We start from the raw sequence: 21,645 nt of genomic DNA, 5'->3' as shown, positions 1-21,645 counted from the left end.
TCGAAATGGCTTCTTGTATTTAATCGCCAGTAGAAACTAAAGGTTTGTTTCTGTTGCCTAATATTAATAATGCCAAATAACTATGTTTAATAGTAAATAGGTTCACTAGACCATGAAATTATTATGCACAGATTTAAAAATAATTTAATTTTATACTACCAATTCATTTGGGTTAGTGACTCTAAAAAAATGTCTAAATTACAGTACCCGCAAGCTAATGAAAAACTGGTCTATTAATAGCCATAATTATGCTTTGTAGTTGCACCTCAATAATGTGGTAATTTCATTCACAAGTTTGAAATTTGTTCTGCTGAAAATAAAAAGGTAAATTTTCGATTTAACCGATTATTTGCTTTCTTACATGCAGAAACAAACCCATAAAGAAAACAAAAAACAGAAATTAAATCATATATAACTATCTGTAGGTTTACCTAACTGTATACTGAATTAATAAATAAATAAGTTCTTTAATCAAAATCTGTTATACTGTACACTACTAAAGGACCTTGTAACAGTTGTTTTACTGAAGAGAAAATCAGATAACAAATTGGTAAAGTAATGTTTTATTTCATCTGTAATTGAATTACTTAAAGTTTCTTTGATGGCACTGTTTTAAATTGGTGAAGGTGAAAGGTCTAATGTTCTTTTCAATAGTTACAGACTGACTGAAATTTCAAGAGAATTTTAAAATGTAAATATATTGTATGTATTACGTTAAAAAAGGGAGGTAGATCACAGAATATAGTGCAAACTAGGAAACTATACCATATTCAATGTGTTTCAAGATTTTTTCTAGGAATTTTTATATACAAAAATAGAACAGATTAGTATATAAACACAAGAGCATTTGAAGTTGCCTTGAAATGTGGTAGTTGGGACCACCATGGGACAATAGAATAAAACACTGAACTATGGAATGAACACTGAACTATGGATATCCACATATCAAGTTCTACTAATGAGACTAGTATGAATGGATAAGAAAATAAAACAAACTAATTCTCTTTCATACTTCATTATACATGATTAGGCAAGACTACACACAGTTTTTTTTCAATTTGCTACCACTGAACTTTGAATGTCCCTAACTTTGTTTAACCTATCCTTCTATCTACATAAAAAGCTAATATTTGCCTTTTACATGTAGTAAACAAAAATGGTTATTAATAACACATACATGTAGTTAAAGGCTATGTCTTTCCAACAATCTCCTACTTTTCTCAAATAGTATACAATGTTATGATCTTCATCTTTAGATACAGCATAAATTATGGTAGTCCTAATTTTTGCAGCAATCAATTGTAATCAATAATAATTACAATCAATAAATAATCAATTAAAAGTTTCCCTCCAATTTAAGACCATTTCAACCTAGGTTTTATTGTTTTTTGATATATCACTTTACAGTTTGATATTATTTTCATTCTCATCCAGGCTAAAGGTCTAATTTTAATAGGTTTATTATATAATTATACAGAGGTGAAATAATTGGACACAAGGTGTTGGTAAAGTAAATAGAAGCAAGTTAAGTGCCCATGTATTTTATTTTTTACATAAAACACTGAGGCATTAGCAATCCGGAAATTAATATAATAGTATTATAATAATAGCAAGTAAAAAGGTACAGGTTTAATTTTCTCCCAAAGTAATTCAATTTGCTGTGCCTACTTTAATTTTATTTAACGATTTATCTTTGAATTGTTCCACACAAGGTCTCAGAGAAAAAAGTAATTAAAGTCTGTACCCTGTCAAAGAATATCCAAACCCACAAGATATGGTTCATTGGAAGGTTGAAAAGCTTTAAAACTATAGATTGAAAAGGAACAAAAGAATGGGAAAAGGACTGAAAGAAACCTGATGGAAAGAAATGAAGAGGTGTAGGTGGTGGATTATAGTGGAGGAAGCAACAGTTTTGTGATTTCAATTTGATAAAAATAAACTTATTTTTTATGACATTATATTGAACTCTAATAATTGAAAGAGTTTCTTTTGCTTTCAAAAACTAACTATTAAAGCGGAAATTTAGGCTTCATGGTTAATGGTTTTAAAATTATGAAAAAAAATATGTAAAAAAACGAGGGCTGTGAAAACAAGTGAAAAAAGGAGGAAAGTAAAAGTTAAATAATGAAAGAATGGGAGATTTAATGGTTATACCACTTTAAACCTATTTGTCACTGTCTACTGTCTGGATGTTATAACTGTATTCAATGAACTATGAAACTAACTTAATCAATGGAATGATTTCAAGCATGTAAACAGCTAAATGAACTCCTGTGTTGCCAAGTCAAATAGGCATTACAGCAGCGTTATTGTTACAATTTGTGACAAAATAATTTTTGTTATGCCCTATCTCAATTTTCCAACTGTATCTAATGTACGAATTTGTGGATATCATTTTCTGCCTGTCACTAAAGAAGAGTCGGTTTTGGTGGATATAGCCAAAGGGCATGTTTGCCTTCTTGTATGGAAGCAGAAATTTCCTGTGAAATGAACTTAAGAAAATCTCAAACAAAGTACAAGCTGATTAATTGAACATTGATCAAGCTAACAAATCTTTAGGTGGCATGCTAAAATTTCAATGCCAAGATCCTAACTACACTAGTACAGCATTGGTTTCCTAATCTTAGTGAAAACTATGATAAAATGCTTTATAATGAATTGTTTGGAAAGACATAAAAATGTATAATTCACATAGGAGAGACTGTACAAGAAGAATACTGGTGCTGTATTAAAATGTACCAATATATTGTTTTGATTCATACTGCAGTAGTGGACAGGCTGATGAAGGTCTAAACGTTGATTCACACTAGCATTATACCCTAAAATATAGGGAATGATTCTAAAAGAAGCTTAAATCTGGGGTTGATGCTAATGAAGGTCTAAAGGTTGATTCACACTAGAGCCTAAAACTGAGGAATTCTTAAAGCTCTCTGTATATTTCTTTGGAGCCTGAAGGCTGTGGAATATGCTTGTGAAACAACTCAATCTCACAGATTACACTGACTTATCAAATTCCCAGACCTCTATATAATTATTAATATCTCAATACAGTATTTGATTAACAGTATATCACTACAGTTATTTAAAGAATAGATAAGAAATGTAAGGTTAATTTGTAAAGATTTGACAATTTGGCGACTGAAAAGAAATATTTTGTTTTCTATTTATTATAGTTAAATCTACAGTATTTACTGACTATTATATTTGGCAATACTGCCGTGCCAATTTATACCAGCCATACCTACAGTGCTGTACTACCATTATGAATTATGCAAATTTATTTATTTAAAAATGTTAAAATATATATCAATATGAATGTTGATACATATTTTAAATACATTTAATAAATTATCAGTGAGTTAATTGCACACATGTATTGGACGGAAAAAGTAAATTAAAATTTTTAACATATTATATAAGTAAATTGTTTCTTTGCAATTGATTGATTGTATTTTTTATATTACTGTATTTATCAATTTATAACCGAAGCTAATTTGATACTAATCTATCTAATCTATCTATTAATTTACTTATGTACGCTGCATTACCCTTGGATAACATTTCTAAAGTTGTTACAAACAAGGTAACTAATGTTAATAATTATTATCTAAAATACAATCTGAATTAAACTTTTAATTAACCAAAAAGAATAGGTTTAGCTTGACAAAAGCTTTGAAATTGACAGAATGCATGCACAGCAAGACAGACCTTGGTATAAATTGTAAAGTTAGATTTGATCAAAAGTCCCTCAGGGTTTTAATTACTTTAATATTGCGGTTTAAAGAGCCTTATTCAATAAAGCCTATAGTATGCTAGCAGTAGATGGTATAGAGAAAGAAAAACCCTTTGGGAAAATGGTTAACTTAAGTTAATATTAATAATATTATATATTAATATATGAGAACAAAATGATTCTGTGTTATTAGGAATCAATTAATGGTCAGTTGGTACAAGTTATTTGCAATACCAGATAACTTGTGGATGTTGTCGTGTGGACAAACATTATACAGTCGGTAAAAGTAGGCCTAACAATAAGACTATATTGTAATAATTCATCACTAATAAAACAAAATTACAGTTTACTAAATACAGTTTAATATAGAATACAGAATGTAGGCATAATTATGGAGAGTTTAACTTGGCATTGAACTTGTTTGTTTTCAGCAGCGAGACATGTTATGTTACAATGCTGGAGCCCCCTCGTTTACCATGCAGTTAAAACAAATACAAATTCATTCACTCAGTAATCCCTACAGTATTCAGTATAGTATAGTGTATATTGTATAATGAAACAATCATTGCTTCACCATTGTTACTATTGAAATTTCAACAGATACAGTAATATGGAAACCCTTATTTACATCAACAGTAAAGGGTTAGATTAAAAAAATATAAGCGCAAAAAAATGTTGTGTGTGTGTGATTCCGTCATTGATTCAAAATTAACAAGTATGTTACTGTTAAGTGTTTACAAACATATACTGTGTTCAAAGTTAAGGTTTGTGTTCTGCCAAAATTCCTTATCATACCACAAAAAAAGAAATCTTACCTTGAGTAAAGCTGTCAATGCTCACATTTCCCATTGCAGAATTCATGATGTAGCCATGTTTTGGTTGGGTAGTGATTGTGTAAGTCAGTCCACCATTTTGACTGTCACGATCTTCTGAGTTCAAATACTTGTTGGTAATCAAGAAGCCAAGTTGTCCGGTTGGTCCAACTTCCCCAACTGTTGATCCTCCACGATTAACTACCATTTGTGGGGCACCGTTATCAAGAGGAATGATGTTAATTAGCATTCGCTGTGGTGTTCTGGTAGTAGAATCAAGTTGAGGGTTGACATAGAACTCATTGTGTGTTCCATCAGAAATGATGAAAGAGAAGCTATCTGTAGTTGATTCTGTTCCATCATGCTGGTAGCTGATTAAGTTATTGTTGAGATCTTCCATTGAAAAGCTTGTTACAATGTCAGAGTTGTTGAATAGTAGATTACCTTGCACAGGCACTTGAGTAATGGTGACAACAAGACGTTCATCACTGGTGTCACGATCATCTATACGAAGCTCAAATGGAGTGATTAGTTTGTTTTGGCCCTCATTTAGTGTCAATGGTAAGATTGTAACAACAGGTTTTTTATTGTCAACATCGCTCAAAGATATTCTAAAAGTACGTACAACACTGTTGAGTCCATCTGTGACTTCAAACTGGAAGCTATCCATCTTCACTTCCTCGTCAGAAGTATGAACATAGTAAATCTTGTTACCAGCTAGGTCAAGTTGTGTAAAAGATGTTATTGGAACGCCTGGGAAGTCAGTGTTTTCAAGATCACCCCTGGATGGTGTTCTTGTGATGCTAAATGTCAATTCTTCATCAGGGCTATTTATATCGCTGGTGCTTAACAGACTGGTTGTTAATGTCATTCTTCCACCTTCTGGTAATGTCAAGCCTTTGTTCACTACAACTGGATGTATATTGTCCATTCTATTGATAGTAACATAGAAGTATCGGTCAATAAGTGGATTCGATCCATCTGTTATGTCAAACTTGATCAGATCTTTATATTTATTATCTTCTTCTACTCCTCCTAAATGTACATATTGGATTCGTCCTTCATCAATCTGCCATTGCTGAAATGAGCTTTCGGTGGTCAGGTTCTGCTCTGCAACACCGCCAGGCGACAAAAGCTGCAAGATACCTGATGAAGGTTCGAGTCTAACTCTATAGGTAAGGTTGGCATCAATAGAGTCAAGATCCGTTGCCTTTAAAATTCTGTTAGTAATAACTTTTGTTTCTCTGTTTTCTATGTTGATTCCATTGTTGATAGTTAGACGTGGTGTTTCATCATCCATGGCAAAGATTGTGACAGGCATGGTTCCAAAGACATCATAATCACCATCAGTCAAACGTAATTCAAATGAATCTTTTGTGGTTTCAGTATCATCATGGCTGTAGAATACCATGCCATCCTTTACCTGATCTAAAGAGAAGTCACTTACTGGGACAAGACTATCAGCTCCTTGGAAAACAATCTCTCCATGCTTTGGTGGAGTAACAACATAAAAGTGAAGTTTCTGTGGTGGTTGATCATCATCTTCAGCATTTAAGCGAATAACATTAATCACTTGATCCATACCTTCAACAACTTGAAGCTGATCAGTGAATATCTTGGGTATCTCATCATTAGTTGCTGTGATGCTGATGACAAAAAAGTAGTTGTCTGAATAGTTAATGCCATCAGTACAACGGTATGTAAAACGATCATCTTCAGGCTCTGTACTTGAGTGGATACTTTGAACATAATTGATGTGTCCCATTCGCAAATCCATAATTGTGAAAGACGAAATTGGTATTCCGACTCTAGATTTCTCTGATCCAGGAGCAGGAGAGATGTTTTCAATATAACCATTAGTTGGTACAGTCACAATCATGCATGTAATATCATCTAAATTTGTATCAGGATCTGATGCAAGAATGTTGTTTAATGTCACCTGACCTTTTCCAGCTTCATCAACAAAGAGTATTTCTCCAAAGGTTACATTGGGCGGTACACTGTCAACTGGTAAAATAGTAACATAAACTTCAATTTGGGTGATCCTATTGCCGCCATGAATAAATTCATCTGACATGTCAGACAAAGTTAAGTTGAAAGAATCTGAAGCCATGGTTGGTCCAATTTCTCCACTGGTATGTCGATAGCTAATGAATCCATTTACTACATCTTGTTGGGTAAAAGAATTAACTTGAATGCCACCATTTTCAATTACTCCTTTTTTAGGCTGAGCACTAATAATAAACATCAGCATAAGGTCTTCGGTGTCTGGGTCTGATGCACTAAGAATATTTGAGGTGATAAGACTTGATGATCCTTCTGGCACTTCAACATAGGAGCCAAGGGTTCCTGGTGGAAGATTGATGATTGGTTGTTGATCATCTACTGGTCTGACTTGAATGTTAATTGTAATTGGCATTTTGTGAATCCCATCAGTTACTTCTAAGCCAATAGTATCTCCCAGTTCTTCACCTCCACTGTTGATGTAGGTTATTCTTCCATTTACAATGTCTTCATAAAGAAAGTAGTCACCCTTTGTTAATGGAACTGAATCAAATGTAAGAGTACCATGTTTTGGTTCATCTACAACATAAAACCTAATTTGAGACATGTCTGTATCTTCGTCCGTGACATCGAGCATCGCTGTACTGAAAACAACTGACCCTCCTTCAAAAATTGTCGCTCCTGTGTTTGTTATAACTGGGGGCTGGTTGTTTACTGGAAGAAGCAAGATTGAGAAGGTTTGCCCAGATAAGATATTGTTTGGTTCTTGCACAGCAAATGCGAACTCAATCATACGTGGTGCAATTCCGAGTTCTGTACTTGGTGGTTTGTAAGCAATTTTCTTATGGTTTAACATGGCCTGTGTGAACTTAATTGGGACAATGCTAGGATCTTCAAACATTACAATTTCACCAGCTGGGAGGGGATTGTTTAGATCCACATCATATGGTTGAGTAGTTATTGTATACTCAAGCTCACGATCATCAGTATGCAAGTCTGTGTAGCGTAGTTGACTTTTTAAGATTTCTGTTAATTCAAATTCATGTACAGTCATCTGCAATGAGGTTCCTGGGTAAAGGTAGGGTGGCTCATCATCTACAGGAAGAATTTTTGCAACAAATGTCTGCACTGGTGACAGATTTGGTCGAAAGTTGTTATCCTTAACACGAAACAAAGTTTGATCCATTACAACATTAGTGCTAACGCCACCAATATGGTGATAGAAAATGCTTCCCTCGATAATGTCTTTTTGTTTCCATTCGGATATACTCTGCTCATAAATACCATCTACATATACCCAGTTTTGTGGATTTTCTGGTGGGGATGATTGTCGGCGAACAATTCGACCCTCGTTCGAAAATGGTGGTTCCAAAATGAAGGTTATACTACTATCATCAGAATCTACATCAGTGGCACTCAGAATAAATGGATTAATTGGGTAATATTCACCCTTGTTTAGCATTATTCCTGTGTTGACGTTAACAACTGGTGGTTCATCATCTTCTTGAATGATGTATATTGGAAATAGAAATTCTACTTCGTTTTCACCATCAGTCATCCTAAAAATTACATTATCACTGTAAGTGTTTGAACCATCATGATGGTAAGTGACAACTCCAGCATCTAAATCTTGAATAGTAAAAAATTTTTGTCCACTTACTCCATTGACTTTTATTTCACCATTAACAAGTCCATTTATTGGAGTAATAATGACATCTTCACGGTTGTCTTCATCAGATATTTGCAAGTTTTGGGAAGTCAAAAAAGTACGATACTGGCCTTCATAAAGTGTTAATCCTGTATTTCTGGTTACAACTGGTGCCAACGTGTTTTTGGCTTTTACAGAAATATGGAATAGGAGTGATTCTGATGCTGCTAGTTCAGAATCAACAGCTTCAAAAATAATTGTAATAACACGTTCTTCATCAGAGTCTTCAGCTGGTGGTACATATGCAATTTTCAAAGAAAGAATATCTTCTTGACGGAAAGAACTCAAAGGAAGGTTTCGGTCATCAGTGCTAACAATATACCCTTCACCTTCTCCAAGTGGACCAGTAATGTTGAAAACAATGTCATTAAAAGGTGTACCATCATCTTCAGCTCCAAGCTCAAGACTAGTTATTGCAGTCATCACAAACTGGTTGACTTCCATAATCATTATTGAACCAGGAGATGGCTCAGGTGGTGTGTTTGTCTCTCCTGCACTAATACGAACAGCCATTTGGAAGTATTCTTGTTTTATAGAATTACCATTGAGGTCAGAGAGCTCGACCATCATTGGGATGTAGTCTTCACTAGGTGACGTATCAGCATGGGTATGGATGTATGCCACTGATCTTGTTAAAAAATCATCACAACGAATCGGCATTCCCCGTTCGATATTACTGGTAATTTCACCATAACGGGGAAGTCCAGTAGCTGATAAAAGTACGGTCACAAAACAATTTTCATTATCTTTATCATAAGAAAATTCAAGCTTGTTATTATCAATAACTTCACTCATTCCTCTAAGATCCGGCACAATTAGAGGGATGTTGGTTGTGACAATTTCCAGCTGTTTAGACTCGACTCGCACCTCCATCATGAATGGAATAATAATTGTTTCATCTTCTGTATTATAAGTCAACTGCAATTTTACTCTGTCTAATTGAGGTTTTCTAGCCCCAAAATGAGAGTAACTCAAACTGTTGACGCCAAAATCACATGGAAATGAAGTTGGAGAAAGAAGACCAGGAACTTGAGAGAGTGGATCTTCTAAAACAACTACGGAACAATAATGTCCTGGTTGAACATTTATTTTCAATTCATTTTCTGGATCTACATAATGTTGACGTCCAAATGGGACAGAAATACCTGTATTCCGAACGATAATTGTTTCAATGAATGGAAGATCTGGTGGTAATTGTGGGTCTGGTAGATCCCCTCGTTGAGCATTTCCTCCGACTTCAAAAGGGTTACTTACTGCAGCAGACCCTCCAACTCCAAAGGCTGCACTTGCTGTTCCCAAGAAACAAAATGTTGTTAGCGCTACCATAAATTTCCAACTAGCCATTATGATACAATTTGCTAGTTCAAAAATAATAAAACAGGCAGCAGACTCGCGTTCAAAAGCACCACTAACCACCAACCGTAGCTGCCGAGCACCAAGTGAACACTCAGAGTCGGACCGACAAACTCGGTTTATGTTTGGGTGGGCTGGGCTTGCAACAAACTTATCTGATATTACTCCGCTTTCGCCGGTATCGGTGGTATGTGAGTAGAATGGGGGCGGAGCTTATAGTAACTTCGCAGCAATCACATTGTTTAGTTACAAAAGCCTATGTATTACTGTATACTGTAGTTGTAGGATTCCATGGTATAGATTTTAACTTGTTATCACAGTAGTCGAAGTAAATATACATTTATAGACATTGGTTTCCCCCAAAACATGTATGGCCTAACTGTATGATATGATAATTTGGCTGTTAAAACGTACGAAAAATCTTATTCATGTACAGAGCAAGAGTTGAAGGTGTGGACATGAACTACTTTTTTATATCTATTTTCTACAGAATATTATAATGGTAGAGTTTACAAAATCCGGGATTCACCCTGATAGGCCTACCAATGGTATGATAACTGGTAGTGGTAGGATATTCTAGCACATACTAATTAAATTTGTTTATAAACCAATGTTTATAGATAATGATTTTGAATAGAAAGCACGTCATCAATGTATGCAATGTATGCCATATCTCATGTTATAAATTTATATTTGATATGTTAACTTTTTATCTATTTTTGACAGACTATTATAATGCTAGAGCACTCTCATATTTAAAGATAAATCCTTGATTCAGCCTGACAGGCTTACTAATAGTATAGGGTAATTGGTAGGATATTTTAGGAGATACTTTATAAAATCAGTTTTATAGATAATAATTTGAATAGGAAGCACGTCTCCAAATGGATTCAATGTTTAGGACTGCCATATCTCATGTTATAAATTTATTTTGATAATGTTGTTAACTTCAGCTAAAGATAGGCCTAGTAATTATTTTTGGGTGAATAATTGGGGGCCCGCCTCACTGTAGTAGGCCTACCCGGAAAGAGGTGAGAGTTTGAAAGCGTTCTATTATACGAAAAAAACAACATTGTAGGCCTATGTTCCCGCCTATGTTTTAATATATTAGTAAAATTTCGAAAATTTCAGGAACGTGGGTTGAGTTCAGACTTTTACAAAACTCCACCCTCTCCACCCACAGGCTCTTTCAAAATCGTCGATCTCTAAACAGGGTAACCTAGATAGCCTATTAAATAGGATAACAGTGCTTCGATTGTCTTTTGAATAATGTATAGTAGGTAAAATGTAATTATAGGGCCGCTTAGGTATAATGCCACGGACCCGAACGTTTGTCCATAGGCCCTGTTGTCAAATAACGAATGTTTATTATGAGTGTAATGGTAAAAATAATTTCATGAGAGTGAAAATAGAACCTTTTTTCACCGATTGAAATTTTTGTTCCATTGCACATTGAATATACAATTTGCTTTGTTGGCATCTTTAATGTACTGTACTGCCAAATGTCATTTAAAAAAGAGGGCGCAGTTTTATTTTGTTTATGCACAGCCAGCTTCTTCTGTTCTATCCGAGCCTACAGTAGTATTATGTAGTAATACCTTGAGCAAAATTAAAATCGATTGATTATATACCAATGAATTTTGTAGGAAAATAGCACAATAGTAGTTAATAATTTAAGCAAAAAAGAATTAATTGTAACCAATGAATATTGTAGGAAAAAGTACATTAAAACAATAATGTAATCCTGGTACAGAAGTGCTAAAAAACAAGAAAACTAAACACATTTCCAAAAAAATTACATTTATGATGGTGAGATTTTTCATTTTTGGCTTTCATGAAAATGTCGGAATTCCTAATTTCTGTAAACTAACCAATACATATACAGTATATATTTTTTTCGTTTTAAAAATTAATTTCTGATTTATAACTGGTTTCCACACAAACACCATCAGCACCCAAACATTTAGTAGGCCAGAATTCCTTCAAATCTTAGTCCCCTCTCTCAATTGAAGTTCAAATGTATTTAGGCCTAACAACACTGAAAACAGGTTTGAACACCGTAGTTTCGAAACGAAAATGAATTTCTCATTCACTCATTATTAATTTATTATTCACAAATTAATATTTATTTCCCTAATAAATAATACCAAATATAGGCCTACATACAATTTCTTAGAAAAAACATAAAATGAAGGATCAATTCTACTTTTTCACTGAACTTGTTTGATAGGCCATAGGAAAAACCCTTAAAAAATATCACGCGATGGATAAACCAGTGAACTACCCATATTGTCTGGATTTCACGGAAGTAATAAGTGATTTCATTGCTTCTTGAATGTAAGAATGGAAATAAACAACCATATTTGAATGTAATGCTCCCACAGACTTCCGATGATTCTCCGATAAACCTAGGCCTACACACAGACAAAAAAGCCGCACATCAGATTTTTTTTCTTATTAGTTAAGACCATAGATTAAATTAATAAGGCCTACTATTGCTATAGCAAAATGCCACTTTTGTATGGACGCCACCGACTTAGGGTAACCGTATTGATTACAAACTTAAATCTCCCTGCTTAAATAATTAGAACTTCTCATCCTTTCTTGTGTTCTTCGTTTTGGCAAAAGTGTGCCTAATATTGTGAACAATCGCCTTGAGCACTTTGTGGATATGTGATATGATGTGATATATAAATCTTATTATCTTATCTTATCTTAACAAAAAATGTTGATTTTGTTGAAATATTTATATGTTTTATTTGATTTTAAAAAAACCCTTTGGAATGGGCTTTATCGAGTTCTGAATTGAATGATAAACCTCCTTTGAGACACCCTTAACAACTTCTCATCCTTTCTTGTATTCTTCGTTTTGGCAAAAGTGTGCCTAATATTGTGAACAATCACCTTGAGCACTTTGTGGATGTGCTCTTTATAAATCTTATTATCTCATCTTTATTATCTTATCTTAACAAAAAAATGTTGATTTTGAAAAAATGTTAAAGTTTGATTTGATTTAAAAAAAAACCTTTTGGAATGGGCTTTATCGAGTTGCCAGCTTGGTAAACATTGGATAATCCTTAACCGTAGCTTATACGCATGCGTATTCATGTTTCCATCTTCCAAATCCCTCTTTACGCATGCGTATAAGCTGACGCTTTCGATTCGCGCCTAGTGGAAGTACATTTAAAATAGGGACATGCATATAAAAGTTACTAAATAGTTGAATAAAGAAACATTCTAGAATTGGGAAAAGCATACTGAATTGAATGAGAAACCTCCTTTGAGACACCCTTAACAACTTCTCATCCTTTCTTGTATTCTTCGTTTTGGCAAATCCAAATCCCTCTCTACGCATGTTTATAAGCTGACGCTGTTGATTCGCGCAACAAATTCGCCTCGTATAGTGAAAAATCGGCTTTAGTACATTTAAAATTGCAACGGCAATATTGGTTGGTTCCAACGGCATGCCCTTTATAGAAGTTACTGAATAGTTGAATAAACATTCTAGAATTGGGAAAATCATACTGAAAATTGAAAAGGGGTTACTGTTTAGAAATGTGAAATGTTGGTTAATGACGTCATTGTAGGTTTATGAATAAGGGCTGGTGGTTGCTCCATAAGACAAACAAATTTTTTTTTCTTCGCGGCAAAACAGGGTTGAAGAAAAGGAAGGCCGCGTAGGCTTAATCCTGAAGCCCGGATGATGGCAATTGAGGAATATAATGAATTACTGTACTGATGATATTTACAACATAATGAATACGTGCATCCTATGTCGGTCTTGTGGTCATGAAATGCACGTAAACAAACCTATTGTTAGGTAATTGGAAGAGATTAAATAGAACAGTCTCTCTGGTTATAACTTCCCAAACTTGCAATTCGTGGGTGATGACAAAGCCCTTTGTCTGATGGTAAAACCAGGGAACACGAAGTGTGGGTTATACATCTAAGTAATTATCTGAATACACCATATTCTATAATAATACAAAAATTAACAAATCGAAAGCAAAAGATTAATAAATACGGCAAGTATAAAATTAAACGCTGAGAAGCTGAGCAAAATACTTGGCAAAATTCATAGATCGACAGAGGGCGTACTATTTCATATTTCTGTCCATATTGAAGTTAAAAAAAATCGAGATTTTTACAAGCTTTTTGGAAGAGATTAAATAGAACAGTCTCTCTGGTTATAACTTCCCAAACTTGCAATTCGTGGGTGATGACAAAGCCCAATTATTTTCCTGAAAATCAATAGGCATTGATGGTCTGTTGGATATCTATTTGTAACAAAGATTCAGGGTGAAAAGTGTAGACGTTATCGTGCAAACAAACACAATGAAGCATAATAACACCCGTAGTCGCAACCAATCAGAGTTCAGGAAATGAGTTGTCATATATATCCATGTATAGTCAAATATTGACTATGGCGAAGTTTCGGTTCGAAAGATGAGGTGGGGTGGTGAAAACAAGATCGAGCACTTCGGCTGGGGTTCAGGGGGAAAGGGAAACCCAGCTACTTTCCGAGCAATTTTAGGTTGTATCAATCGGTTTACGAGCACATACCATCAAGAAGACATAGATTGAAATAGAAACAAGAAAAAAGTGTAGGCGTAGATTAATGTCAGATTATCAATTTTTACTACATTGGTACGGTATTGAAATTAGGCATTTAAAATCGCAGATATTCGCTCTTGTAGTGCGGATATAATAGGGTAGCGCGATTTTTATCTCGTGCAAAAAAATTCGCCTACACGGTAACATGTTACAAAACAGGTCAGAGTATATCTAAATAAAATTTAGAAACATTTTAGGAATTTGCATAGACTCTTATGACTTATTATTCTGACTATTTGTTGATTGAAATAATAATTACATAAAAAACGATAATTTGAAGAGTTTTGGGGGTACTGAAAATAAAAGAAATAAATAGTATTTTAATATTGTGTATAAATATATTACAAAAAGATTGTTTATTAAAAGGATTGTCAAATACAACACATTTATACTGATTTGTAAGCAACAATTTTTGTTTAAAATACAAAAACATAAATTAACAGGGGTTTCATGACTTTAATTACAGGTCTCTAATACAAGACCAATTTGGGATTAATTTAATGATAAACAGAGATTTCCTCCAATTATAGACCACTATAAGCCTTTAAATGTTGGTCTCTGTATTTAGAATTAAAGTCTAGTGAAGGCAAAAGTGGTCTCTAAATGGAGGAAATAGTTAATTAGCAATGTCTTAAATTGGAGGAAGACACGTCACATTACAACATTAACTGGGAGACACAACATATCTTTGAAAACTTAATAAAAAAAAATCTAAACTAAATTAGTGGATCTGAGCCTTTAAAAAATACCATATCGTACCTGTCCGTGTATGTTTGCTACCTATGGGGTCATTCTGGGTCAAATCAATGTAGTGAAGTATGGTTAGCTTTCAGAATTCATTGTGTACAATATTCGTAAATATAAATGGTTTGTTTGAGTCCAAGTATTCTGCACTTATGAACATTTCAATTTAAATGAATTTACATTAGAAAGGAATTTCAACAGTTAAACATAAAGGTTGATATTTTATTCCTTTTTATTATTTGTTGATTTGATGCAAAATGACCCTATAGATATCATACCAATTTTAACTAAAGAACAACCTAAAAAAAGAGCATTCCTGTGAGCAATGCATGATTGATACATTTCTGAATCTGCAAAAAGGGTTATAAAAAAATAAATACAAATTTTGGAGTTGCACCACCAATTTTTGCGACACATTTTGGACCCTACCCTTAATAGGCTGTGGCGTAATGCATGGGACAAAGTTGCTGTTTTACTGTATCATGTATTTTTATTTTATTTCGATTTAAATAAAAGTTGTATTCAGTGTAAAAATGTAAAAGTATCGTTACATTTTCAATAGATACTGGATGATCACCATCGTCGAGTGTTTTGAGGTTTATAAATGCTTGCGACTGGATTTCAAAACAATCATTCTTATTTTTGATACGTCACAATAGCGAATTGTAAAGACAAGTATTGGAAAACTAATTTCAAATCCTGAAACTAAATTTTACAAAATTAAATTTGTTTTTTGGACTGCAAATTCATTACAACAGCATCTTACACATGATGTAAATTTGAAATAAAAGCCAAATTGCATACAAAATTAAAATGTATTCATATAAAAATTCACATATTTTGCCATGCATCTTATGTAAAAAAATTGAATATCAGCTTAGATAGCAGCATGTTGTAATTTAATTGAAATAAGGTATAATCTAAAGCTCTGTCTACACTATCAAACTAGTTTGACAAAGAAAAGTGTGATGTGCCCAAATATGGTAGTGATATGACATCACCGTGTGTATATATGGGCAAATCTCATTTATTTTGTCACATAAAGTACACATAGCTACACAAGGATTCAACACAAGCGAACTGACCAATGACAAGCAAGTGTTTGCATAGCTCATCGCTTGTGAATAATCAAATTACTTGCGTTGCGCTTGCGTTACATCTTAGTGAGAACCAATCTTAAAGGGAACACCTTTAATATATGGGTGTATGGGATGGCCTTAGTGTTAAAACATATATTGCCCTTGTTCTTTAACCCTTAATTGGGATGTCCCCAAGGAGGGGCCATACCGCAATAATTAATGACTTTTAGTAGAAGATTGGGGATAATTTCTTCATGGTAAAAGCAAGCATAATTTTGTTTGTTCTTTATGTCGGTAAAAAATAAATAAGTGTAGATCCGAATAGGAAGCAAAAATGTACGCATTTTGACCAATCAAAAGTGACAGTTCAGATGACCTGTCGCTTGTGAATGGTCAAGTTACAGCATTGGTTGTACATTCTTTTGCTGTTATTAGGTGAGAATAAGTAAATAAACTAGGTATTTTATAAGCTACAGCACCTTAATTACAAAAAAAAACACTAATTACCTGTTTAAACAATAACATTACTTACAAAAATTTTACATACTTAAAATCCAGATGTATGATCATTATTACTGTAATCATTTAAGAAAATTCTCTACTTATGTACAATGTTACTTGTAACCCTTAAGGCTGCAACACACTTGGACGATAACCATCATCTATAAATGGATAAACATACACTTTTCTTACATAACAACAAAAGAAATTCAAACTGTTTTCATTCCAGAACTATAGGATGACCATTTAAACAATTTTGTGTTTAAATCCAATCAAATGATGTCAAGATCAATAAAATTGTTGTATCATATTATTGCTCTTACTAACCATGACATTAAATAATGTGATGTGTGAAAATATTATTATCTTTAGGCAGCATAGATGGTTATCCTATAGATATGGTGACAACTTTTTAGATTTCTTTTGTTTTATGTAGGAAAAATTCATATTTATCTATTTATCATCGATCTTTATCGTCCTAGTGTAAATGGACCTTTAGAGAAGGTTAAGCCAAGATATCATATAATCGCTATGCTTTCACAATGATAAATTCTATGTTTAGGACACTAGTTCCACCGAACAAAATTATTTGTGGTCCCAGAATTCATGTGACAAAAATATCAAAATATTATGGGTAGATTAAAAAAAATTTTAAAGCATATATTCATATGTACCATACCATAATAAAAAAAGTTAATACATTTGAATACACAGGTTTATTTCTTTGTATTAATATTTTTATATGTATAGCTTAATTTGTTTGTTGTTTTCTTTTCTTTTTGTGGAAACAAAACTGGAAAACGGTCATGCAAGTCATATACACACTATTGAGCATTATATTCGCATATTTTGCGTTACTATTAGGCAAAAGCAGTAGCAATTATATGATCACCGGGTTTAATCTATCGATTAAGTGTTGTATTTTATGAGAATAAGGGTACAATATATAATTTACATTATATGAGATGTTGATTTGATTGATACAGTTGGTTTATACACATCTAATTTGGAGTTAAGCCTCATTTCCTTTAATCCCCATCGCTAGCCCTTCCTCTTCAATATCACTGAAGAATATACATGCCCAACGTAAGCTTGAATTCAAAGATTGTTGCCCCTAGCATACTGGATCACCATCGCATTCTGTACAAGATTTTAGGAAAACAAGACTGTATTCTCCTATGTTTTATTGTTGACATAAAACACCTCCTGTTTGTTCCGTATATACTTCGATTTGATCATCTTCTTCCATTTCCAACTAAAAAGAAAGAGACACATTTAAAAACCACTATTTTTCAACTCGCACTACAATCGACTCCCAAAACCACACTTTTCTTGGAAGTCCAATATTCTTATTTAATCATTAAAAACATTGGACATATTAGGCCAGTACACAAGTTCCCAGTTGGCTGTATAATACTGTACCCCCTTTCACATCACCTAGAAAACTTTATAGTCATGTACAATCAAATAAATTCCAGGTAGATATGAAAATATACAACACAATTAATATCAAGAAAAAAATCGGTACAAATTGTATCAAAATACTTGATAAATTGTAGATTATGGAAGTCAAAGAATTCTACTACATATATTATCTGTAGAAATGTGTCATTTAATACAATATTGGGTATGCATGTGAAGAGGCATTTACAAAGGAAAAAATTATTTGAAAGGGTAGGCCTAATTTTATTTCAAAAGATCTTCTATGTGGGGCATTTCTTTGAGGGAATGTTTATTCAAAGTGTTGCATTTATTATTCAAATGAATACAGCAATAAATTAATAATATTTGACATACCGATGCTGGTGTATCGTTGTTATTAATTCTTGAACCTTCAAACATAAAACGTATCGAATTTATATTTAATCCCTAAAAAAGAAAACAAATGTTAATTTATGAAACTATTTGGTACAAGTCTTTTTGATACTAGATTCAAACAATGCACCAATGAGTGATAGAAACGATGTACCCCACCTAGTGAACAATACACTATCTACACTTAAACATTATGTGACAAAAAAATGTGATGTGCCCCTACATGGAAACAATGACATAATAAAATATTACTACCATATTTGGGCACATCACACTTTTTTGTTGTCAAACTAGTTTGATAGTGTAGACAGGCTTTAGTTTCACAAGTAAGTAAAGTACATGCCTCACACATACTCTTACATGTACAGTAAAATATTTTTTCCAAAAAAGTTACAAAAAGTGTCACATCTTTCTTATTTACCTGTCTTTCAGCAAATGTATTCATCAGTTTTTTCAGCGGAGTTGTCTTTTTAATTTTAAATTGAACAGTGACACCATCCTGTAAGAAAAGATTACAATAGATAGTATTTCTTGAAATTTCATGCTTTTTAAAAATAAAACAGTGACCAGCAAAGACCAATTTACGGACGAGCAGTAACGGTAAACGTTATGACCATTCAACACAAAACACGGGGCGGACAAGCATGCAGTTTTCTGCTGCCCGTTCATCTGTCTAAATTGGCCTTTATGCTTAAAGTTTAGACATACTAGTTACCAAGGTAGGCAAGTGTTTTCTTAAGATGTAAGATGACATTAACAATAAGAATAATAGTGGGAGAGACCATTTTGACAGGCATGATTTAAAGAATCCTTTAACTTAGGCCTTGATTTAGAAAACGGCCTAGACAAAAACCAAAATAGCCACGTACAAGTCTATGTGTTTCTGCCTTAATAAATACCTTGGTAGGGTACACCAGTTACTGTCTCCAACTACTGTTTACATATACAAAACTGCATGATGAACATTTTGCACTCCTTTGGTACTCTAAATCTAGGTCCTATTTACAAATGCTTATCCAATCTACATGCGAACGATCTACCAGGTTCTGAGACATTATGGTCAGAGTAAAATATGACAATGATTCATTGTTTGGAAGAGAGGTTATGTATGTATCCATACATATTTAGCTAAAAAATGTTTATTACAAACCTGGCCTTGGACTTTGATGCTGATATGCTCTGATGATTCTGGTTTCACCTCCTGTATGTAAAAAAAATTCTGGGTGTCAATTTCCACTCACTAAACACCACTGAATACCTAGGAATTAGGTGAAGTTGAGCCGCCACAAAAAAAAACTTATTTCTATGAGATGCTAAATGCGAACTATCGTTTCTTCTAATTTAGAAGTTCTATATACGTTATAATAGAGATTAATGAAAAAGTTAATATCACGGTTTTTAGTATAGTATACTGTATTATAATTACTGTATTAAAGAAAATTATGAAAATATGACTTGTTTCCAAAAAATAGGGTCTAAAATATTGCCAGAAATAGTTTTCAGTAAGCAATTGTATAAACTTTTTGATAAAAATGAATTTGAATACTTTTATTAGTCCCGAGAGACAATGGGACTTCATTCATCGTCATGCAGTATTATATTATTTAAATCAACTTGTTGGCCAACTTATCATCCATCCATTTTTGGAGTCGAAATACAAATTTACAAGATTGGTAGGTGGGGTGGGAAATCAAATGAAACTAGGCCTAGCCTACTACTAATACTAATAGATAGAGCCCCTACCCAGCTGCTAGTTAGGCCAAGTTCCTTTTGTTTTTTTATATAGCCTAAGTTAGGCCTAGCCTAACTATAGGCTACCCTACTACTACTGACTGTAGCTATAGAGTAGTGCTAGTTAGGCCTAGTACTAGTGTTCATTATCTAATATTCTAGGCCTACTAGCGTTATTACTTATTATACTTATTAGGCCTAGCCTAGCTGAATAATAAGTCTAGCCTACAGTACAGAGTGACAAAACTGTAGTGTCACTGAATGGGAACCACTGAATGCTACTCGGTCGAGCACTCAAAAAGACTCGATTCACACGCCGTGAATGCCAGCCTAGCCAACTCACACCGCCGACGCACAGGTCAGTATCAAAATACAGATCAAATATTAGTGCTTGCCCTTCTTAAAATTGTGGTATATGCACACGATCATGTACGCTAATATATACTAATGAAATATAGTTCTATATACAATACCTTTTTCTCTTCTGACATCTTATAATTATATTATTTTACAAAAGATCTAAGGAAACATGAACCACTCGCGCCAAGGCAGTTTTTGATCATTGCGAGCATGTTTTCTATCGTACATTTTGATTGGACAGTTGAAAAGTTATATATCAAGAGCAAATAAATAATATTTCTAACATAAAAATAATATTAATTGAAATAAAATTATTATGATATTTTATATTTTATAACCTGTTTAAATCCAAGAAACTGAACTTCAGTATTTGGTTTAAAGTACGGAAATAATATTTTTTTAGTTACCGCAATTAGCCAATAGAATTGCGTTTTACATAAACGCATTGTCTTGACTGGTTCCCGTAGTTTACGGCTCTTTGTTAGTTGTTCAGATCTCGAGTACCACGCGCGAGGACTTCAAGATATGGTACGTAGGCATCCTACGTCCGTCGTCTCTATCAGTTGGTCGCCCAAAAGTTGTACAATATGTTATTGTCGTTTTCTTTATGTTAAAGATGTATTGTCCCTTGAAACACAAAAAAATGAAGGTCAAAATATTCTAAATTTAAATTCGCCATATTAAAGTAATATTAAAGTTATTCATTTTAAGTCGAAAATTCGAGTCAAAAGCAACAAGTTTACGTAATTAACAGGTCACATTAGTTTGATTACATTTCGTCTGGAAAATCGTCGCCAGCGAAAGTAAACAAAGATTTCAAACCACGAGTACGCATTATGCATATGCTAATTAGGATTGTTTACAAACGGTTGAGAAGGTTTTCACACAGATCGTGAGGAAGTTTTATGATTATGCATATCATACAGAGTAGCCAAACAAGCGCGTTTCATTTAATGGGATATGTTTTGATCGAAAACTTTGACTGGAAGTCAAAGTTATTTTTTTAACAAAAAAACATCTGTATTTCAGTTAAATTATTTTTTTTCCAACAAATTTTTGGTGATAGTTAATAACTATTATGATACTTCAAAATGACCCACCTTTTTTCTAAATCTGTTATTTTTTATTTTTTTGGAATTAGTCAAAGGGACAATACATCTTTAACATTTTGATTGGACAGTTGAATTTTCA

General features: G+C 33.3%; 2 protein-coding genes across 2 annotated transcripts in view; both read right to left on the bottom strand.

Moving 5' to 3' along the window:
• LOC144842969 (extracellular matrix protein 3-like) overlaps positions 1-9,656 on the bottom strand; it is a 77,686-nt gene extending 68,030 nt beyond the window's left edge. The window contains exon 1 of the mRNA XM_078699603.1: positions 4,549-9,656. Coding sequence (XP_078555729.1) covers positions 4,549-9,601 — 5,053 coding nt within the window. The 5' untranslated portion in view covers positions 9,602-9,656. The remainder of the gene's footprint in view (positions 1-4,548) is intronic.
• A 4,905-nt stretch (positions 9,657-14,561) lies between these two features.
• On the bottom strand, positions 14,562-20,659 carry LOC144842571 (small ubiquitin-related modifier 2-like). The gene is made up of 5 exons (XM_078699023.1): positions 20,568-20,659; positions 19,514-19,564; positions 18,785-18,862; positions 18,346-18,417; positions 14,562-17,803 (listed from the first exon to the last, which is right to left on the bottom strand). The coding sequence occupies exons 1-5, from the start codon at positions 20,583-20,585 to the stop codon at positions 17,732-17,734; spliced, it is 291 nt and encodes a 96-aa protein (XP_078555149.1). The 5' UTR covers positions 20,586-20,659; the 3' UTR covers positions 14,562-17,731.
• Positions 20,660-21,645: the final 986 nt, after the last annotated feature.

This window comes from Antedon bifida, chromosome 5 (assembly GCF_963402885.1).
Source record: "Antedon bifida chromosome 5, ecAntBifi1.1, whole genome shotgun sequence".
NCBI lineage: Eukaryota > Metazoa > Echinodermata > Crinoidea > Comatulida > Antedonidae > Antedon > Antedon bifida.
This window is presented reverse-complemented; position numbering and strand designations above follow the sequence as displayed.

Bases quoted from the DNA above. Each gene is read 5' to 3' on its own strand.
- LOC144842571 (XM_078699023.1), bottom strand. The intron at 18,863-19,513 runs GTTTGTAATAAA...CTTTTCTTACAG, and splicing joins GCATCAAAGTCCAAGGCCAG to GATGGTGTCACTGTTCAATT. The intron at 17,804-18,345 runs GTATGTCAAATA...CTTTCTTTTTAG, and splicing joins ACAACGATACACCAGCATCG to TTGGAAATGGAAGAAGATGA.